This window comes from Cherax quadricarinatus, chromosome 68 (assembly GCF_038502225.1).
Source record: "Cherax quadricarinatus isolate ZL_2023a chromosome 68, ASM3850222v1, whole genome shotgun sequence".
Lineage (NCBI taxonomy): Eukaryota > Metazoa > Arthropoda > Malacostraca > Decapoda > Parastacidae > Cherax > Cherax quadricarinatus.
In genome coordinates this window covers 3,625,345-3,641,539 of record NC_091359.1, presented here as the reverse complement: position 1 = coordinate 3,641,539, position 16,195 = coordinate 3,625,345, and the positions used below count along the sequence as shown (strand labels likewise).

The following is a 16,195-nucleotide window of genomic DNA, read 5'->3' as shown; positions in this document are numbered from 1 at the left end:
GGAGTGAATGATGGTGAAAGTTTTTCTTTTTCGGGCCACCCTGCCTTGGTGGAAATCGGCCGGTGTGATAATAAATGATACATTTATACAAAATATGGTCACTACAAGTCAGGCAGAAGGACACGCACAACTGATGAAATATTTTACACAAGGATGCAGATCCGTAGGACTCCTATGGGTTTAGTGCGTAGTTATGATTATAATAATTTACACTGGATACAGGATATATTTGGGTATCCATGTATTTTTTGTATTAGCTTGAGAAAGTTCCTGGAGGGTGAAGCCTTGCCACATAGTGTCTCACTAGTTGCACATTTGCCCTTTTACCTCATTTTTTTTTTTACACCCCTCAGGGAAGGTTCCTTGATGTTGGTGAGGGGCTCTTGATTTAGGGAATTGGATCTGTGCTCCAGTTCCCCGAATTAAGCCTGAATGCCTTCCACATCCCCTCCCCCAGGCGCTGTATAATCCTACGGGTTTAGCGCTTCCCCTTGATTATAATAATAATAATAATAATAATAATAATAATTACTGCATTTACAGACAGGTATATTATACTTATATCTAATTTTATCTCAGGTGAGGATGAAGGTGCAAGCTACGAGAGACAGCTGGCGTGGAGGGAGGAGGAACATAGAGCTCACACTCGACGTCTCCTCCTCCAGATAGCACAGCTCAAAGAAGAGCTCTCCAGGGTACATGGCACCAGTAAGTATATATCCTTTTAGGCTCACGCAGGGATATATAATACTATATTTTTTAAAAGGGTAAGCCAGTGAAAAATTCTCGGTCAGCTGATTATAATAATGTGGGTTATATAACTAAGACCTACTTCAGGAAACACTTGTTCTGTTTCCTGACAAACTTTATATAACTTAACCTAGTACAGAGCTAGTCACAAAACCCCATATAGGCCAATTTCACCACCATGCTACCTAGTTCAACTTAAAACTAACTGTTAACTAACATTATTGTGGAAAATTGCATTTATCTGAATGTATCATTATATACATAACAGTAAATGAACATTGATAATTATTATTTATCAGTTAGACAAGTAGGAATTTGGGACACCTAGGTCGCAAAAAATGTCCCCCTTCGATACCTACCACTCTCATATCCACAAGTTGCTCTGGACCTATTAATTAAATGAAATATACATCACCAGGAATGCTGGTAAATATATAAATTTGTGGACTGTATATTAAAATTAAAAAAGGATTATAGTATATACACACATTTATATAACAGAAGGAGAATATATCTAATCATAACACTCACCAATTTGACTGGAGATTAATGTGTATCATACTCAGAAAACCTCACTGTCTATCTATGAAAATAACACTGGCCAGGTTACTACATAAGACTTATCTGAGGTTCCTGGAGCTGTCTTGTCCAGTCGCCTGATATCTCAAGTTATGCAGGAATGCACATCCATCAATTTCGTCTCCTATTTGAGAGGTGTCAGCCTAATTTTAACCTTTAGAGCACGAAAAATTCTTCCCATTACACCAACGTTTCTAATCCAAATTCAAACAAAATGGTGACTCCCCTCTTTTTAAAAATACACTTTTACTAAATACAATATAGGGCATCTATTTACCTATAAATTACCATATTTCCGGAAAATATACAGTATTTTCCACAATTATTATTATTATTATTATTATTATTATTATTATTATTATTAATAGAGCCTACTAGACTGGAGAATACACTAGACCTCATCTTCACTAACAATGATGATCTGATAAGAAATGTCACCATATCAAAAACAATATACTCAGATCACAACATAATTGAGGTTCAGACATGTATGCGTGGAGCCCCAGACCGACAAAATGAGACTAGTCACGAGGGAGCATTCACCAAATTCAACTTCAATAACAAAAACATAAAGTGGGACCAAGTAAACCAAGTCCTAACCGATATAAGCTGGGAAGATATACTAAGCAACACAGACCCAAACTTATGCCTAGAACAGATTAACTCGGTGGCACTCGATGTATGCACAAGGCTTATTCCTCTAAGAAAAAGGAGGAGTAGATGTAAAATAGAAAGAGACAGGCGCTCCCTTTACAGGCGACGGAAAAGAATAACAGAGCGGCTAAAAGAGGTCAATATATCAGAAATGCGCAGGGAGACACTGGTCAGAGAAATAGCAAGCATCGAACTTAAGCTAAAAGAATCCTTTAGGAGTCAGGAATCGCGGGAAGAACTAAAAGCCATAAATGAAATCGAAAGAAACCCAAAGTATTTCTTCTCCTATGCCAAATCAAAATCGAGAACAACGTCCAGTATTGGGCCCCTACTTAAACAAGATGGGTCCTACACAGATGACAGCAAGGAAATGAGTGAGCTACTCAAGTCCCAATATGACTCAGTTTTTAGCAAGCCGCTAACCAGACTGAGAGTCGAAGATCAAAATGAATTTTTTATGAGAGAGCCACAAAATTTGATTAACACAAGCCTATCCGATGTTATCCTGACGCCAAATGACTTCGAACAGGCGATAAATGACATGCCCATGCACTCTGCCCCAGGGCCAGACTCATGGAACTCTGTGTTCATCAAGAACTGCAAGAAGCCCCTATCACGAGCCTTTTCCATCCTATGGAGAGGGAGCATGGACACGGGGGTCGTCCCTCAGTTACTAAAAACAACAGACATAGCCCCACTCCACAAAGGGGGCAGTAAAGCAACAGCAAAGAACTACAGACCAATAGCACTAACATCCCATATCATAAAAATCTTTGAAAGGGTCCTAAGAAGCAAGATCACCACCCATCTAGAAACCCATCAGTTACACAACCCAGGGCAACATGGGTTTAGAACAGGTCGCTCCTGTCTGTCTCAACTACTGGATCACTACGACAAGGTCCTAAATGCACTAGAAGACAAAAAGAATGCAGATGTAATATATACAGACTTTGCAAAAGCCTTCGACAAGTGTGACCATGGCGTAATAGCGCACAAAATGCGCGCTAAAGGAATACCAGGAAAAGTTGGTCGATGGATCTATAATTTCCTCACTAACAGAACACAGAGAGTAGTCGTCAACAGAGTAAAGTCCGAGGCAGCTACGGTGAAAAGCTCTGTTCCACAAGGCACAGTACTAGCTCCCATCTTGTTCCTCATCCTCATATCCGACATAGACAAGGATGTCAGCCACAGCACCGTGTCTTCCTTTGCAGATGACACCCGAATCTGCATGACAGTGTCTTCCATTGCAGACACTGCAAGGCTCCAGGCGGACATCAACCAAATCTTTCAGTGGGCTGCAGAAAACAATATGAAGTTCAACGATGAGAAATTTCAATTACTCAGATATGGTAAACATGAGGAAATTAAATCTTCATCAGAGTACAAAACAAATTCTGGCCACAAAATAGAGCGAAACACCAACGTCAAAGACCTGGGAGTGATTATGTCGGAGGATCTCACCTTCAAGGACCATAACATTGTATCAATCGCATCTGCTAGAAAAATGACAGGATGGATAATGAGAACCTTCAAAACTAGGGAGGCCAAGCCCATGATGACACTCTTCAGGTCACTTGTTCTATCTAGGCTGGAATATTGCTGCACTCTAACAGCACCTTTCAAGGCAGGTGAAATTGCCGACCTAGAAAATGTACAGAGAACTTTCACGGCGCGCATAACGGAGATAAAACACCTCAATTACTGGGAGCGCTTGAGGTTTCTAAACCTGTATTCCCTGGAACGCAGGAGGGAGAGATACATGATTATATACACCTGGAAAATCCTAGAGGGACTAGTACCGAACTTGCACACGAAAATCACTCACTACGAAAGCAAAAGACTTGGCAGACGATGCACCATCCCCCCAATGAAAAGCAGGGGTGTCACTAGCACGTTAAGAGACCATACAATAAGTGTCAGGGGACCGAGACTGTTCAACTGCCTCCCAGCACACATAAGGGGGATTACCAACAGACCCCTGGCAGTCTTCAAGCTGGCACTGGACAAGCACCTAAAGTCAGTTCCTGATCAGCCGGGCTGTGGCTCGTACGTTGGTTTGCGTGCAGCCAGCAGCAACAGCCTGGTTGATCAGGCGCTGATCCACCAGGAGGCCTGGTCACAGACCGGGCCGCGGGGGCGTTGACCCCCGAAACTCTCTCCAGGTAAACTCCAGGTCCAGGTATGGGGGAGCGCTAAACCCTTGGGATTATACAGCGCCTGGGGGGAGGGATGGAAGGAATTCGGGGAACTGGAGCACAGATCCAATTCCCTAGATCAAGAGCCCCTCACCAGCATCAAGGAACCTCCCTGGAGGGTCTGTTAACTAATAGCAGAGAGGTGGGGCCAGGAGCTAAGACTTGACCCCTCCAACCACAGATAGATGAATGCTGCTCTGTATATGTAAGGTGAACAACATTCTCGAGATTCTCATTAAGGTCTTTTGAGAACATACATAACCATATCACTAGTGTAAATCAGGCCACAAGTTAAGCATATTTAAAGTAGCTTCATTTCCTGTGATTTTTTTCCTTGGCCAAAATTTGGAGTTTTATCTTATAATTTTTTCCTTGCTACATCCTGTGAGCTGACTAACCATAGCATGTATATATTTTAAAACAATTGCAACTCAGAAATTACCTGAGCTCATCAAAGGTATATTAAAGGTAATGCTGTATTGCCCAGGTGGGTTTAGCACTTAGTTATGATAATACAGTAATAATAATAATAATAATAATAATAATAATATCAGAGTTAAGGTAACGGTAGCCAGAACTCAGTCATTAATATATTTAAGATACACACAGGTTATCTAAATCCTGTTAAAAATACTAGCCGTTTATTTAGCAAATTGTTATTTTTAAAGATATTAGCAAAAAATTACCTGTGCTAGAATGCACTAGGAAGGGCAACTGAAGCATTAATATTTTGGCCAAGTGACAGACAGACCTTCCAAGGACCTCAATGGAAGTAAGTCACGTTGTCTGACTTTGAGTGATCCTGGTGGGTTATTTACATTATGTATGTTATTAATTGCACTTGTGCCTAAATAAACTTGATTCCAAGTTTCCCTTCTGGTAGAGCTGGTTGTGCAGAGCATTTAATAATAATAATAATCTTTATTTCTACAAGTACATGATACAACTTATACAGACCATAGCTGACATCAGTGACACACTATATCGAAAGTCCCTGGTTATGCAGAGCATTTTGGGCAAATTAGATTTTATTAAATTTCTTCACAGGATGCAACCCACACAAGTCGACTAACACCCAGGAACCTACTGAAAACTAAGTGAACAGGAACAGCAGGTGTAAGGAACTGTTGCCTGAAATGTTCTGCATAACTATGGGCTTTCTAAATGTACAAAAAATGTGCCCCATCTCTGTACAAACATTGTATAATGCTGAAATAAAATTATTATGCCCAATATTTCACCCATGTCAAGTATTGGGCATCTTGCCATCAGTGACAGATTACCTGTTATCAAGGATCCCCATGGAAATCAGTCACTTTTCTGAATTTCTTGGGTTATCCTAGGTAATTGACACGATGTATGATAATTGTACTCCTGTACCTGTGCCTTAATGAAATTACTGAATCTTTGGGACTCTTGTCCTTGTCTTATTTTGCTTGCTAGGCATGTCACAGGAAGGGCATGTAAATAAGTTTATTTAGGCACAGGTACACTTAAGTACAGTTATCATACCTAATGTAAATTACCTAGGATAACCCCCCCAAACCCCTTCTCCTGTATATATTACTTAATGTAAAAGGAGAAGCTTTTGTTTTTCCTTTTGGGCCACCCCACCTCGGTGGGATACGGCTGGTGTGTTGAAAGAAGAAAGATAGAAGAAGAACCCCCACCCCACCCCCCAACCCAAAAAAAAAAATCATACAAAGTTACTTGTTTTCATTCATCAGTTCCATTTTTCTGCTTTGTGGATATTTATTTAACGGTTTTTGGTGGGAAGCCGGTTTCTGGATCCAGGTGAGGGTGTAGGAGACCCCCTCTGCTTTTTTATATACAGTACTATGTTCAACAAAATTGGATACATCAGTAGTATGCTGCTACCCTATTCTATATAATTAAAGTGGGAGCAAAAGCTAGCTATGTTTCCCTGTCATATTTCATTATGCATGATGGGGTTCATAGGTATTGAAATGTGTCACCCTGAGCTGGAAGACTTCAGTAGTGTTAGCACAAGTTTGGAGACCAGTATTTCAGCAAGGGTTCATCAGCTAATCTTGTCCCCCAGGAAGTGACCTACAACAGTCAGCTAACACCCAGGTGAACAGGGGCACCAGATGTAAGGAAACATGCTAAATGTTGCACCCATGCTGGGGATCAATCCCAGACCTTCTCTGTGTGAGCTGAGGATGCTACCAATTAAGCCACAAATAACCCACTCTTAGGCGAGGAAACCTATTTTGTGTCAATCCATTTTGGACCATTGTCAAGCCACACCCGAGTTGTGATTTGACGTTGATACAAGACAGACCAAATTGTTATAAGGTTTCTCTCCCAAGGGTGGATTATGTCTGAAGTGTTCATCATAGTGTTGTGGCTATTCTCTTGCACAATTAAAGTATGTATCATGAAAATGCTAAAAATATTGAAAAAAATTTCAGAATTTTATGAAGATGTTTAATGTGTAATTCCATAACCTTAATTGTTTATTTTTTCTTTTTTTTAAGGAGGTGATTCAGAGTCATCTGAGAGCCCAGGGTGGGGTGGGTTGGAAGCGCCTACACTTGTATCTGGTGGCAGTGGTGACACTGCCACCAACACTAATGTAGTGGTGGTGGATGGTCCCTGTGGAGCTGTAATACAACACCAGGTCGCTCAGTCCGAGATCACGCAGGGCATCCCGCTTAATAATGAGTAAGTTTACATGAGCACGACTTCTCTGGAAGAGAAGAGGAGAGTACTAGGGAAGGTATGATCATGGCAAAAGATAATGTATTTTGAGCAGTTGATAGGATAGAGAGTGACACTTTAAAAAGCAGTTACCAGAAACAAGGGTAAAAAAAGATGGAAGCTAATAACACAGCAAATGAGTTAGTCAAATGTTTATACCTCTGCATCTAGCTAGACTAACTTTACCAGTGTTACACATTAAAGCATCTGCCATCCACTTATTAGCTTAACAAGATGACTGAAATAGTTGTCATCCATTGCATTAAGGAAGCAAGAAAACTTAACTAAATATATACTCTGCCATTGACAAACTAATTAACAGTAAGTGTACTTTTTCCAGTGAATACAGAATCACTCGATAATATATAACGTTTATAGGGATTGGCAGAGAGCATGCATAGTTCCTTTGTATAAAGGCAAAGGGGATAAAAGAGAGTGCAAAAATTATAGGGGGATAAGTCTGTTGAGTATACCTGGTAAAGTGTATGGTAGAGTTATAATTGAAAGAATTAAGAGTAGGACGGAGAATAGGATAGCAGATGAACAAGGAGGCTTTAGGAAAGGTAGGGGGTGTGTGGACCAGGTGTTTACAGTGAAACATATAAGTGAACAGTATTTAGATAAGGCTAAAGAGGTCTTTGTGGCATTTATGGATTTGGAAAAGGCGTATGACAGGGTGGATAGGGGGACAGTGTGGCAGATGTTGCAAGTGTATGGTGTAGGAGGTAGGTTACTGAAAGCAGTGAAGAGTTTTTACGAGGATAGTGAGGCTCAAGTTAGAGTATGTAGGAAAGAGGGAAATTTTTTCCCAGTAAAAGTAGGCCTTAGACAAGGATGTGTGATGTCACCGTGGTTGTTTAATATATTTATAGATGGGGTTGTAAGAGAAGTAAATGCGAGGGTCTTGGCAAGAGGTGTGGAGTTAAAAGATAAAGAATCACACACAAAGTGGGAGTTGTCACAGCTGCTCTTTGCTGATGACACTGTGCTCTTGGGAGATTCTGAAGAGAAGTTGCAGAGATTGGTGGATGAATTTGGTAGGGTGTGCAAAAGAAGAAAATTAAAGGTGAATACAGGAAAGAGTAAGGTTATGAGGATAACAAAAAGATTAGGTGATGAAAGATTGGATATCAGATTGGAGGGAGAGAGTATGGAGGAGGTGAACGTATTCAGATATTTGGGAGTGGACGTGTCAGCGGATGGGTCTATGAAAGATGAGGTGAATCATAGAATTGATGAGGGAAAAAGAGTGAGTGGTGCACTTAGGAGTCTGTGGAGACAAAGAACTTTGTCCCTGGAGGCAAAGAGGGGAATGTATGAGAGTATAGTTTTACCAACGCTCTTATATGGGTGTGAAGCGTGGGTGATGAATGTTGCAGCGAGGAGAAGGCTGGAGGCAGTGGAGATGTCATGTCTGAGGGCAATGTGTGGTGTGAATATAATGCAGAGAATTCGTAGTTTGGAAGTTAGGAGGAGGTGCGGGATTACCAAAACTGTTGTCCAGAGGGCTGAGGAAGGGTTGTTGAGGTGGTTCGGACATGTAGAGAGAATGGAGCGAAACAGAATGACTTCAAGAGTGTATCAGTCTGTAGTGGAAGGAAGGCGGGGTAGGGGTCGGCCTAGGAAAGGTTGGAGGGAGGGGGTAAAGGAGGTTTTGTGTGCGAGGGGCTTGGACTTCCAGCAGGCATGCGTGAGCGTGTTTGATAGGAGTGAATGGAGACAAATGGTTTTTAATACTTGACGTGCTGTTGGAGTGTGAGCAAAGTAACATTTATGAAGGGGTTCAGGGAAACCGGCAGGCCGGACTTGAGTCCTGGAGATGGGAAGTACAGTGCCTGCACTCTGAAGGAGGGGTGTTAATGTTGCAGTTTAAAAACTGTAGTGTAAAGCACCCTTCTGGCAAGACAGTGATGGAGTGAATGATGGTGAAAGTTTTTCTTTTTCGGGCCACCCTGCCTTGGTGGGAATCGGCCAGTGTGATACCTGGAGTTTACCTGGAGAGAGTTTCGGGGGTCAACGCCCCCGCGGCCCGGTCTGTGACCAGGCCTCCTGGTGGATCAGCGCCTGATCAACCAGGCTGTTGCTGCTGGCTGCACGCAAACCAACATACGAGCCACAGCCCGGCTGATCCGGAACTGACTTTAGGTGATAATAAAAAAAAAAAAAATATTATTATTATTATAATCAAGGGGGAAGCGCTAAACCCGGAGGATTATACAGCGCCTGGGGGGGGATGATGTGGAAGGCATTCAGGCTTAATTCAGTGTACTGGAGCACAGACCCAATTCCCTAAATCAAGAGCCTCTCACCAACATCAAGGAACCTTCCTTGAGGGGAACGTTTATATAGTATTTTATATATTGTTGAAGGTACCTCTAATGTTTCCATTATGAAGAATGTGACTGAATTCACTGACTTTCTAAACCAACTGTTACTTCTGTAACTTTAATCAGATAAAGTTTTGAGGTCCGATCCCTGAACCCATTGGGCCAGGCTGAATTATCTATTGGGCACTATGGGTGTAATGTCAAAGGCCTAAAGAGAATGCAGTCTTATTGTACCATTGTGTGCTTTTGTAATCTTGATTATGGCCCACTCCATGAGTATGGGGTACAGTACTTAATACCATCAATATTTAATTGCATCATCTTCATTCTATGCATCAAAGATTAAAAGAGGTCTCTGTGTGAAGCCGAAATATGCAGTAGTCGCCTTGTCTTGTTTCATAGTCTCCTTGTGGGTTCATTTCTGAAACTAACTAGTGTTTATTATAATATTGTTTGATTTTTCCTGAGTAGTTGCTAATTATCATAGTTTTATAGATCTAAAGATTGGTTTCTTTTGCCAATTTCCTTCCCATTAAAACAGTAAGCTAAAGTTATACCAGTTTTTAATTTTGCATCAAAAGTAACGAAATACCCAAACCTTACCACCATTTACATAATATTGAGTAGCAAAATTTACCTAAATTATCTTAAGAATTTTCATAACATTTTCAGATGAGAGATTCCTAAATAATTGATGTTTCCTCAGGTATGAGATTGTGGCTTTCTCCCATTTCACATGGTCAAGGGTGTACCCCTCAGAGCTTGGCCTGGGTAAGAGAGTGGTGGAGAAACCTATAGGCTTTAAGCGTCGTGATATTCTTGCTGCTCTCACTGCAGCTCTTGATCATCTTAATACACCCATACCTGCCAGGTGAGTGCTGTCTAGTTTGCAAAAATCATGCATGCATACATACAATTATTTATTTCTTCTTCTTTCAACAAACCAGCCTAATCCCACTGAAGCAGGGTGGCCCAAAAAAGAAAAACACAAGTCTCTGTTTTTAACTTTAGTAATATATACAGGAGAAGGGGTTACTAGCCTTCTTGCTTCCAACATTTTAGTCACCTCTTACGACACGTATGGCTTACGAAGGAAGAATTCTGTTCCACTTCCCCAAGGAGATAAGAGGAAATAAGGACAGGAACTAGTAAGAAAAATAGAAGAAACCCCAGAGGGGTGTGTATATATATTAAAGTACATGCATGTGCAGTGTGACCTAAGTATAAATAGAAGCAGCAAGACATACCTGAAACCTTGCATGTTTGTGAGACAGATACAAGACACCCGAAACCTTACCATCATGTAAAACAGTTACAGGCTTTCGTTTTACACTCGCTTGGCAGGACGGTAGTATCTCCCTGGGCGGTTGCTGTCTACCAACCTACTACCTTCAATTTATTTATTTATAGTTATATATTACTGTTGACATGGAGTTAGAATGAACAGTTCATCCATATTTTAAGTACCAGTAAATATTTGAAATGCAGTAGTATTTTTGCTAATACAGTATTAAAATTTCAGATGTTTATGCTCCACCTTTTTCATAGAAAAATATAACAGCATTGTGCAGCTTCTCTGATCTATAAAAGAATTATGTTTGTGTCTTACTTTGTATGTTAGATATTAATTTGAATACTATATGGTAGGCCAAGGCATAGAAAAATAGTGGAGCACTGTGTGACCCTTATGGGCTTAGTGCTTACTTATGATAATAATAATAATAGAAAAATAGCAATAAATATTATAAAATCATATAACTTTTATTGTGAGATTAAAGAAAGAATGAATTTGATACTAGATGAGAGTTGGCAAATCTTGGTGAATGAAGGTGTGAGGGTATGTAAAAGAAGGAAATTAAAAGTGTACATAGAAAAGCAATGTGATCAGATTAAAAATGTTTGGGCACTGAAAGAGTGTATATCAGAATGGAGGGAGAGAGTATTGGAGAAGTAAGTGTATGTAGATATTTTCTCCTTTTGCAGATTTACAGTGGATGATTTTGTAGAGGGGATGTACCGCACAGTGGCGACAAGTGGCACTCAGTACGAGTTACAGTTCCATGACCGTCATGCCAACCACTCCGGTCACCAGTACCGCTCTGTCACGCTTTTAAGACCCTTTGCACCATTAACTGTAGTTACTAAAGTGCAACACAGCACTAAACAACTGGTAAGATCTTGTTGTTCCTAGTAATTATCATTGTATTCATTGAAAGCTGTAAAGTGAAACATAGCCTTTTTTCACTTTGTTTCCTAATAACATGTTTATACTACCATATATCAAGTGAGCAATAGAGCTAGGCTTAAAAAATGCATATACAGTACACACATTACTTACCTTAAAATGTTTTTGTCCTTAGCTTATAGTGAGTGGTGAATATACTTACTGAAGGCAGTCTGAATAAATGAAGAATGAGTATAATTGAAAACTGCTGTATTAGTGAAATGCCATAAAGCAAAATACTGTAAAGTGGGGTCCTCCTGTTATCAGATTTGATAGGAGGGAGTTTAGTTCCAATTCCTTGAAACAAGAGCCCTTGACTAGGAACAAGGCATCCCTTTGAAAGGTTTTAATCTAAGAACACAGCTGACCTGTCCTCATTCTTATCTGACCTCTGTTAGTTTTGTTATATTTCTTGATTACAGTATATTACTAGTATTTGTGCCCTCCAAGAGCTGTACCTACGGGTTTAGTGCTCCTCCATCAGTGTAATATAATAATGTTTAGAAGGCACTGCTTTTAATTTCTGAAATTATTAGTGTTCTGTAGAGAATTTTTTGCTTTCTAGGTGAATAACTAATTTATATATATATATATATATATATATATATATATATTTTTTTTTTTTTTTCCAACAAGTCGGCCGTCTCCCACCGAGGCAGGGTGACCCAAAAAAGAAAGAAAATCCCCAAAAAGAAAATACTTTCATCATCATTCAACACTTTCACCACACTCACACATTATCACTGCTTTTGCAGAGGTGTTCAGAATACAACAGTTTAGAAGCATATACGTACGAATAAAGATACACAACATATCCCTCCAAACTGCCAATATCCCAAACCCCTCCTTTAAAGCGCAGGCATTGTACTTCCCATTTCCAGGACTCAAGTCCGACTATAAGAAAATAACCGGTTTCCCTGATTTTTTTTTTTTTTTCAACAAGTCGGCCGTCTCCCACCGAGGCAGGGTGACCCAAAAAAGAAAATCCCCAAAAAGAAAATACTTTCATCATCATTCAACACTTTCACCACACTCACACATTATCACTGTTTTTGCAGAGGTGCTCAGAATACAACAGTCTAGAAGCATACACATATAAAGATACACAACATATCCCTCCAAACTGCCAATATCCCAATCCCTTCACTAAATATTACCCTGCTCACACTCCAACAGATCGTCAGGTCCCAAGTATCATTCGTCTCCATTCACTCCTATCTAACACGCTCATGCACGCTTGCTGGAAGTCCAAGCCCCTCGCCCACAAAACCTCCTTTACCCCCTCTTTCCAACCCTTTCGAGGACGACCCCTACCCCTCTTTCCTTCCCTTATAGATTTATATGCTTTCCATGTCATTCTACTTTGATCCATTCTCTCTAAATGACCAAACCACCTCAACAACCCCTCTTCTGCCCTCTGACTAATGATTTTATTAACTCCACACCTTCTCCTAATTTCCACACTCCGAATTTTCTGCATAATATTTACACCACACATTGCCCTTAGACAGGACATCTCCACTGCCTCCAACCGTCTCCTCGCTGCTGCATTTACCACCCAAGCTTCACATCCATATAAGAGTGTTGGTATTACTATACTTTCATACATTCCCTTCTTTGCCTCCATAGATAACGTTTTTTGACTCCACATATACCTCAACGCACCACTCACCTTTTTTCCCTCATCAATTCTATGATTAACCTCGTCCTTCATAAATCCATCCGCCGACACGTCAACTCCCAAGTATCTGAAAACATTCACTTCTTCCATACTCCTCCTCCCCAATTTGATATCCAATTTTTCTTTATCTAAATCATTTGATACCCTCATCACCTTACTCTTTTCTATGTTCACTTTCAACTTTCTACCTTTACACACATTCTCAAACTCATCCACTAACCTTTGCAATTTTTCTTTAGAATCTCCCATAAGCACGGTATCATCAGCAAAAAGTAACTGTGTCAATTCCCATTTTGAATTTGATTCCCCATAATTTAATCCCACCCCTCTCCCGAACACCCTAGCATTTACTTCTTTTACAACCCCATCTATAAATATATTAAACAACCATGGTGACATTACACATCCCTGTCTAAGACCTACTTTTACCGGGAAGTATTCTCCCTCTCTTCTACACACCCTAACCTGAGCCTCACTATCCTCATAAAAGTTCTTTACAGCATTTAGTAACTTACCACCTATTCCATAAACTTGCAACATCTGCCACATTGCTCCTCTATCCACTCTATCATATGCCTTTTCTAAATCCATAAATGCAATAAAAACTTCCCTACCTTTATCTAAATACTGTTCACATATATGCTTCAATGTAAACACTTGATCTACACATCCCCTACCCACTCTGAAGCCTCCTTGCTCATCCGCAATTCTACATTCTGTCTTGCCTCTAATTCTTTCAATTATAACTCTACCGTATACTTTTCCTGGTATACTCAGTAAACTTATTCCTCTATAATTTTTACAATCTCTTTTGTCCCCTTTCCCTTTATATAAAGGGACTATACATGCTCTCCGCCAATCCCTAGGTACCTTCCCCTCTTTCATACATTTATTAAACAAAAGTACCAACCACTCCAACACTATATCCCCCCCTGCTTTTAACATTTCTGTCATGATCCCATCAGTTCCAGCTGCTTTACCCCCTTTTTAGATTTAGAAAGGACATAGGAAAGTATTGGTTTGGAAATAGGGTAGTTGATGAGTGGAACAGTCTACCTAGTTGGGTTATTGAGGCTGGGACTTTGGGTAGTTTCAAATTTAGGTTGGATAAGTACATGAGTGGGAGGGGTTGGATTTGAGTGGGACTTGCACATCGGAGCTTGTTTCTTGGGTGGCATTGAAAATTGGGTTCGTCAAATGTTTGTTAGTGGGATGAATTGTAAAGGACCTGCCTAGTATGGGCCAACAGGCCTGCTGCAGTGTTCCTCCTTTCTTATGTTCTTTCATTCTACGTAATGCCTCACGTACCTCCACCACACTTACATTCTGCTCTTCTTCACTCCTAAAAGATGGTATACCTCCCTGGCCAGTGCATGAAATTACTGCCTCCCTTTCTTCCTCAACATTTAAAAGTTCCTCAAAATATTCTCACCATCTACCTAATACCTCCCTCTCCCCATCTACTAACTCCCCTACTCTGTTTTTAACGGACAAATCCATACTTTCCCTAGGCTTTCTTAACTTGTTTAACTCACTCCAAAATTTTTTCTTATTTTCATTAAAATTTCTTGACAGTGCCTCTCCCACTCTTTCATCTGCTCTCCTTTTGCGCTCTCTCACCACTCTCTTCACCTTTCTTTTACTCTCCATATACTCTGCTCTTCTTATAGCACTTCTGCTTTGTAAAAACCTCTCGTAAGCTACCTTTTTCTCTTTTATCACACCCTTTACTTCATCATTCCACCAATCACTCCTCTTTCCTCCTGCCCCCACCCTCCTATAACCACAAACTTCTGCCCCACATTCTAATACTGCATTTTTAAAACTATTCCAACCCTCTTCAACCCCCCCACTACTCATCTTTGCACTAGCCCACCTTTCTGCCAATAGTCTCTTATATCTCGCCCGAACTTCCTCCTCCCTTAGTTTATACACTTTCACCTCCCTCTTACTTGTTGTTGCCACCTTCCTCTTTTCCCATCTACCTCTTACTCTAACTGTAGCTACAACTAAATAATGATCTGATATATCAGTTGCCCCTCTATAAACATGTACATCCTGGAGCCTACCCATCAACCTTTTATCCACCAATACATAATCTAACAAACTACTTTCATTAAGTGCTACATCATACCTTGTATATTTATTTATCCTCTTTTTCATAAAATATGTATTACTTATTACCAAATTTCTTTCTACACATAGCTCAATTAAAGGCTCCCCATTTACATTTACCCCTGGCACCCCAAATTTACCTACTACTCCCTCCATAACATTTTTACCCACTTTAGCATTGAAATCCCCAACCACCATTACTCTCACACTTGATTCAAAACTCCCCATGCATTCACTCAACATTTCCCAGAATCTCTCTCTCTCCTCTACACTTCTCTCTTCTCCAGGTGCATATATGCTTACTATAACCCACTTTTCACATCCAATCTTTATTTTACTCCACATAATCCTTGAATTTATGCATTTGTAGTCCCTCTTTTCCTGCCATAGCTTATCCTTCAACATTATTGCTACTCCTTCTTTAGCTCTAACTCTATTTGAAACCCCTGACCTAATCCCATTTATTCCTCTCCATTGAAACTCTCCCACCCCCTTCAGCTTTGTTTCACTTAAAGCCAGGACATCCAGTTTCTTCTCATTCATAACATCCACAATCATCTCTTTCTTATCATTTGCACAACATCCACGCACATTCAGACTTCCCACTTTGACAATTTTCTTCTTCTTATTCTTTTTAGTAATCTTTACAGGAAAAGGGGTTACTAGCCCATTGTTCCCGGCATTTTAGTTGACTTTTACAACACGCATGGCTTACGGAGGAAAGATTCTTATTCCACTTCCCCATGGATATAAAAGGAAAAGTAATAAGACCAAGAACTATTAAGATAAAATCAAAGAAAACTCAGATGAGTGTGTATAAACATGTACATGTATGTGTAGTGTGACCTAAGTGTAAGTAGAAGTAGCAAGACGTACCTGTAATCTTGCATATTTATGAGACAGACAAAAGACACCAGCAATCCTATCCATCATGTAAAACAAT

The 16,195-nt window shown here is 40.2% G+C and overlaps 1 protein-coding gene across 3 annotated transcripts in view; it reads left to right on the top strand.

Annotated features, from left to right (window-relative positions):
* The window catches only part of LOC128697832 (chondroitin sulfate N-acetylgalactosaminyltransferase 1), a 357,581-nt gene that overhangs the window by 318,246 nt on the left and 23,140 nt on the right, over positions 1-16,195 (top strand). For all 3 annotated transcript variants that reach the window (XM_053789765.2, XM_053789768.2, XM_053789767.2), the window contains 4 exons: positions 580-708; positions 6,683-6,869; positions 9,939-10,103; positions 11,216-11,402. In XM_053789765.2, the coding sequence (XP_053645740.1) occupies positions 580-708; positions 6,683-6,869; positions 9,939-10,103; positions 11,216-11,402 (668 nt within the window). The remainder of the gene's footprint in view (positions 1-579; positions 709-6,682; positions 6,870-9,938; positions 10,104-11,215; positions 11,403-16,195) is intronic.